Source organism: Octopus bimaculoides, chromosome 11 (genome assembly GCF_001194135.2).
Source record: "Octopus bimaculoides isolate UCB-OBI-ISO-001 chromosome 11, ASM119413v2, whole genome shotgun sequence".
In the NCBI taxonomy this organism is placed as follows: domain Eukaryota; kingdom Metazoa; phylum Mollusca; class Cephalopoda; order Octopoda; family Octopodidae; genus Octopus; species Octopus bimaculoides.
In genome coordinates, this window is record NC_068991.1 from 42,089,205 (window position 1) to 42,096,552 (window position 7,348).

Below are 7,348 nucleotides of genomic sequence, written 5' to 3' on the forward strand. Positions count from 1 at the left end.
GTGCGGGCGACATATGATATCTTTCGAGCGAGATCGTTGCCAGTGCCCCTGGACTGGCTCTTGTGCGGGTGACACATGAAATGTTTCGAGCGGGATCGTTGCCAGTGCCCCTGGACTGGCTCATGTGCGGGAGACACATGAAATCTTTCGAGCAGGATCGATGCCAGTGCCCCTGGACTGGCTCATGTGCGGGTGACACATGAAATCTTTCGAGCGAGATCGTTGCCGGTGCCCCCTGGGCCGGCTCTTGTGCGGGTGACACATGAGGTTTTCGAGCGAGACCGTTGCCGGTGCATCCGGACTGGCTCATGTGCGGGCGACACATGAAATCCTGTTTATCAAATCCAAAGACCTTGTCCTCATCATCCAACATTAAAAATGCCTCTGCGTCAAAGTCATTAGTGTCCTTGTCGTGATAATATACATTTATTACATCATCTTGTTCATCAGCATGATCATCACATGTAGCAGGTTCGGATTGCCACAAAACACCATCTTGTGTACCATCAAGATGATAGGCAATGCTGCACTGAAGAAATGATTTCACAATGATCTTAGGATCAAGTTCATTCCATGCCTCAAGAATCCATTGGCATATCTCCTCTAATTCAGGCTTTTTCATACAGCCACCTTTAATAAAAGAATGTTTATCGCCACTAATCCAGTTGTTCCACTTTTGGCGCAAAGCACAATTCATGGGTTTATTTGCAACCAACATCTAACAGCTGCAAGATCGAAGTCATTCCACCAGGAATAGTAGCAAGTTCATAGTTGTTACTTCTTAATACATGTTTCACATAGTTCGCCTTATGACATCTAAAACCATCCAAAACTAATAAACTATGTTCATGGGTATTGGAACGTTGCCCCTACACAAGTCTTAACCATTCTTTCGTGTTGTATTTGGCCATCCAGCCTTTTTTGTGGACTCTAATGATTATGCCTTTTGTAAAGTTTAACTTTGGCAATGTCTTTCTTTTGAAGATAACTTATGGTGGCAATTTTGTTCCATCTCCCAAGCATCACAATAAATCTATTCTTTTCATTTTCAATTGTTCTTATTTTAACTGATTTTTCATTAATATGTTTCATTGTTGTGTCATATGGCAAATCAAATGTTAACAGGGTTTGGTTTGCATTTTCGATGCATGTCAGTTCAATATTATATTTTCTTCTAACTTTGATAAAATAACTCAGAAAGTTTGTCAACTTTTCTTCAGAATCTTCAGGAAGTCTTTGCGCAATTGTTGTTCTACATTGTGAACTTAAGTCATAATGGTTCATAAAACAATAGTACCAGTTTAGCGAAGCTTTAAAGTCCACACTATCAGCACTATATTTGGTCTTAAATAACTGACTAGCACGTAATCTTATCTCGGTGGTGCTTACACCAAAACCCTCATCACATTTGTTACATATCCAATGATAAAGTTCAGTCTCTAACTCGAGGAATTTTGCAGATTTACCCCTATTGGCAGGTTTATTACTAGGCACAGTTTTAAGTTTATAGTATTGTTTACCCCAATTTCAAACACTGGCTTCATTAACATAAAAATGCCTTCCAGCAGCTCTATTGCCACATTCAAATGCACATTCAATAATATTTAATTTCTCCTTCGCAGTAAATGATTCACAAGTTCTGCCCATACTGACAATAATGGTGTAGCAGAATGGATTGACAACAGCATAAATGACAAACTATTCTCTCTCTTTATAATTGTTGTTTGGACCTAGCAGAGAACACTTAGCTATAAAGATCATGTTTTAACCATTTGCTCTGACTAGTTAATTTTTAGGTGCAATTTGTCCCCTAAACAATTATGCCAAATTACCCAGTCAACCAATTGGATACAATCAAAATGGACCACGTGTTCTCTTGGAGCCCAGCAATTTCCTTAAATAGATCAGTTTTTCTCCACTTAAGAAGTCTAGCTTGCATTTGCCTCCAGGAAGCTATTGCTCGTTTTCTCCATTTTACGACAATGAAATTCATCACCACCAATATCGCTGCTACCAGCTCTTACTGCATCTAACGCCAACGACAACATCATAACTCATCCTTGCGCATGTAAACTCACTAAATGAATATGACTTTTAGCATTCCTACAGAAGCCCTCATTTACCATTATACAATGTTTAATGTGGGATGATGTCAGTGACTGGGGAGGCTGACCGGAAGGGCGAGTTGACCGGAAGAGGAAAAAGGGCAGAGGGAGCCTCGATCGGGATTCGTGCCCTTTTCGAATGGGGTCGTGGTCGGGACAAGACATGCTAATAGACGGTCTAGGTTTGGGAGAAGCAGCTGCTATTCCTGCTGTTCTTTGGGTCGGGGCAAGCTTCAAGGATTGGATACCACAAGACAGACTCGCAGTCGACGAAAGGAAAACCGAGGTAAGGCGATTACATCTACTCGCACGCATACACCACAGTTGTTTCACATTCATGTTGAATTATGCAGCAATCTTACGTTCTCTTCATACAACACTTGTAATGTATGTATTACCAGTTCTTTTGGTATAGTAGATTTTTTGCTATTCTTGTTTATGTCTCCTCACAGACGTGTATATTCTAACAAGTTGCTTCTTAAATTTCGCATCTCTCTTGTTCAATAAACACTGAGTTGCAAAGCTGTTTATTTTCCCCTTTTGATTTTTAATGTTTATTTTAGTGGGTTACCAAACTATCACTTTGGTCTCCCAGCTAAAATGATAATGATAAATTTTAAAGTTTGCTTGACATTTTGTAAGTGTGAAAGGGATTAAAATTTCAATACTCCATATCAAATGTTCCAACAAGAATAGGCAGAAAATCAGAGTTTGAGACAAGAAGACACTTTCGACCAATCAGAATTCTGTTTACATATTCAGTTTGATCGGTCACGTTCCTCTGTCAGTTGAGTAAAGTGTCATCCAAGCTGATGTTTATTGGTAATTAAACTTAATTTGCAACACCTGGGAAGATTTATCAGCTTTGTTTTTATTGATAATTCTTATCAACAACTTTTCCTGTGATTTGAGAAGACATACAGCAGCATGCTAAAGATTGGACATAATCTTTTGTGGGTAACAAATGTAAAATAAAGTTTATTATAAACAATACAAACATTTTGTAATTTAATAGTTTTTAATGTGACACCTGTTAAATAGAAATTATCTTTATTTAATGAAAATTTAATAAAATCTAATCATAAGTAAGTGAAATTAAGTTAAATACAACTAAATTGAAAACCTTTTTCCCCTGGCCATATCAGCAATTCTGAAAACTTTTTGGTGTGAATTTTACATGAGTAGAAGCATTTTTTAACAATTTTTTTCCTGAGAATCACCTGCATAAATTACACAGGTGCACAAATTACATAGGTTTTTACGAGAACTGAAACAAAGGCAATATATTTCAACAGAAATATAGTAACAAAGGGGTTACCATATTGGTCATTATTCATCTGGTATCTGCAGCAATTTTGTTGGAAGGTTTTAATTTAGATCACTTCAAAAAAAAATTTGTATCATACAATCAAGGGCAGTCACAGACAAGTTGGTGTCAAAAAGATTAATCATTCATTTACAAGCTGGCCACTGAGCAGGGCAGTTGGTCAGAATAAACTCCAAAATTCCAATCAGGAAGTGAACACTCAAACATACACATACATATATACATACATATATACACGTATGCTTGCATATGTACACACTCACATACATGCTTACAGGTACATGTAGATACATACACGCATACAAACACAAACATATAACCCTCCCCAGCACACACACACACACACACACACACACACACACAAACACTAATTTGAAAACTTACCTACCTAACATGGACAGCAATAACAGAAAGGTGCAGAGTAATGTTGGGAGGCTGAGGAATGATGGAAACATAAAGGTGAACAGTTTGAGAAACCTTTTCACAAACAGAAGATCAAACTGGAGCCTGCAAATTAGATTAAATTTTGAAATATTAATACTTTTGACAAAATAAAATAAATCAGATTTTTTCATAGTTATATTCCTCATATTTCCTTAGATTTCAAAATCAAAATCATTGATAGTAGAATTACATTGATACAAATATTTATATATTATATTTTGATACATAAATCAATTAAGTCTATCAGCAGGAGGAGCAGCAGCATTGTTTAAACTCTACTCGCAAGGGTCAGATGACTGTATGTTAGGGTAAAGTTTTCTATGGTCAAATGCCCTTCCATAGTTTTATCAAATGACAAACTGCCTGGACATGTTTACATAAAGAACTGAAAACAAACGATACCTTATAAATGAGTCTTCTGCCTAACAAAGATTGCACAATATGTCAAGAAGCCCAGACATGCTTTCATGATGGGCTACAAGCAAGTAACTCTCAGTAAGGCTACTGTTTAAAACTAGCAAACATATTTGATGACAAGAGACTGAGCAAACACAAAGGGGTCATTAGTCGTTCTCAAGTTTGATATCTTTACAGAATGTATGCCAAAGAAAGCAAAAAATTGGAAAGTTATCCTGAATTGGGTGACATTTTAGGGCAAGCAAAATTATCTTAAGTTTGTTCACACATTGTTGACATAGTTGTTTATGGTTAAGTGAACATCTTCAGACTTACCGCTCATGATTTATACTAAGCTGTCAGTAAAATATAAAAATATTGCAAGATAGATTAACCTTAAAAATGGAATGCAAAGTAACAATATAATAACAATATAATAATAATGGTTTCAAAATTTGGCACAAGATCAGCAATTTTGGGAAGATGGTATTAATCAATTATATCAACTCCTGGCACTTTATTTTATCAATGATAAAGGGATGAAAGGCAAAACTGACTTCAGTAGTTTTTGAACTCATAACAAAAAGAGTCAGAAGAAATGCTACTAAACATTTTGCCGATGCCACCACCAACACTGCCGACCATGATGACACTGATACTGACAGACACCCACACCAACAGTTAGTGCAGTCATTAGCATATCAGATAGATTGCATTGTGGTAATTGTTCAGGTTGGTAGTGGTGATGGTGGTGGTGGTGAAGGTTAAATAATGTCAACTGACTGAAAATAAGCAAAGGTGAAGAGTGGCCTTATCTTATCAAATATTGATATGATGATATGATGGTACTTGACATAGGTCAAAATAATTTTTTCCCTTTCAGAGTCTTATTTAAACAAGCTATATCTTCCTCAAACTAGATAAAGCAATCTAAATATACTAGCAACTACATTTAGTTTTGAAAGTTAATGCAATATGAGTAAAAGTAATATCCTGAGCTTCTTCAAATATCAATATTATCATACAATGGTTTAACCCTTTAGCATTCAGATTACTCTGTCAAATGTAATGCTATTCAAATTGTTTTGAATTAATCATGCATTATCTCTGTCAAATGTAATGCTTATCTATTCAAATTGTTTTGAATTAATCATGCATTATCTCATAGCTTTTCAGATTTCAATGATGTAATTGTTATTTTCAGAATGACATTGTAAGTGTGGGAAGCCAGTTTGAAAATAAAACAAGTAGAATATATGACTCAGAAAAGGCTGGTTTGAATGCTAAAGGGTTAATAAGTTCCCGCACTCTTCACTTTCTCCTACTTCCATCATCTTTGAAAAGAGAGGGTTTTTTTTTTTATCTGAAATTCATTGTATCATTGTTCTTAAAATATCTACATCAACGAATGTTCCATAAGGTTTAAACTGTTTTTATTCTTTTACTTGCCTGTCATTAAAATCTTTGCTTTCCATCCTTCTGGGTTCGGGAAAATAAAGTATTAATGAAGTATTAGGGTTGATAGTAACCCCTCTCCTAAGATTTTAGTTGTGCTTATATTTGAAACAGTTATTATAAGTGGAGGGCAAAAGTGATGATGTTTTTAGGAAAAATCGGGGTGTCACTGGAAATCAACTGGCAAGTCTGTTTCAGAGGACTCTTGGGTCTGGGCCCATGGATAATATCCAGAAATTCTCAGCCTGGTATGGCCACCAGGGAGCATTGCTGGTTCAAGATAAACCCTACTGCTATGGAAGTACTGCCAGCTGGGTCTCTCCAAGATACAGGCAGAATAATGAAATTGTTCTGCATGCAGTCATCCAGTGCTTGAGCATTACTGACTTATAGAGTTATGTCAAATACTTACTGTCATATGTGCAGCAAATCCAGCTGTTAGCAGAGTCCATTGTGAAGATCATTTTGCTGCCCAGTGTCTGACCACTGCTGACTTGTGAAATTATGTCAAACGCTTGTAATCATATGTGCAGCAGCTCCAGCAATTAGCTGGGTCCATGGTGAAGATCATCCTGCTGTCTTATTTTAGCTGGGAAGGACAGGAAGACTTTATCTGACAAAAGAGGTTGTGTAGTGGAGAAGATTGAAAGGGCTGAAGACAGAAACTTTCCTCTTTGGCCAAGCCCTTGTCAACTTTCTCAAACTTCACTAGTTCAATGCACTGGAGCACTATTATAAGTTGATTTGTGTTGAAAATCATAGTCATGAAGAGGACTATTTTTGCTTTATCTATCTATCTATCTATCTATATATATATATATATATATATATATAAAATCCTCTGCTTCTCTGTCTGTTCCCAATGCATTCTCAAATGGCTCAACCAAATCAAATCAAATTTTACATGGTAATACTATCAGACCCCATAAGTGTCAACATGTAATGTTTTTGGATTAAAACAATGCAATATCGGCACAGGTTCCATATTACGTGTCAAAACTCAGAATAAAAATGAAAGAATAACATCTACATTGTAATGTGATATACTGTTTCACTTTTAATTCTGACAAGAATGTCACATTTCGTATATGACTGTGTATGTCTGTGAATGTATGTGTGTGAGTGCATGAGTGTGTATATGTCTCACAGTATGTGTGTGCCTTTCTATGTCAGGTATGTTATTAAACACGCTATGTTTCACTTTCATACTTTTACTTTTAATTCTAACCACGATGGTGATATGTGTCAGTGTAGGAGTGTGTATAGGTCTCATAGTATGTGAGTCTTTCTGCATTAGGTACGTTATTAAATACATTATATGTATGTGAGGGCTGGTTAACCACAATGACGATGACGTTACATTTTGTATATGACTATGTATCTGTGAGTGAATGTATGTGTGTGAGTGTATGAGTGTGTATATGTCTCACAGTATGTGTGTGTCTTTCCACGTTAGGTACATTATTAAACACACTATATGTGAGAGCTGGTCAGTGTCAATATGAAATTTTATTTTCATTTCCATTAAAACAATATAACATTTCATAGACTTTCTATTTACGGAAATATACTTGCATAGCAAGTGACTTGATCTGAGAAGCAAGTGCTCAGAACATGTATA

The 7,348-nt window shown here is 36.2% G+C and overlaps 1 protein-coding gene across 4 annotated transcripts in view; it reads right to left on the reverse strand.

Moving 5' to 3' along the window:
* Positions 1 to 7,348, reverse strand: part of LOC106881589 (lysosomal cobalamin transporter ABCD4) — a 100,764-nt gene that overhangs the window by 67,218 nt on the left and 26,198 nt on the right. For 2 of the 4 annotated variants that reach the window (XM_014932044.2, XM_014932045.2), the window contains exon 2: positions 3,821 to 3,939. In XM_014932044.2, coding sequence (XP_014787530.1) covers positions 3,821 to 3,939 — 119 coding nt within the window. Of the gene's footprint in view, positions 1 to 3,816; positions 3,940 to 7,348 lie in introns of those variants that run through there. The other 2 variants (XM_014932046.2, XM_014932048.2) reach the window with 2 other exon arrangements.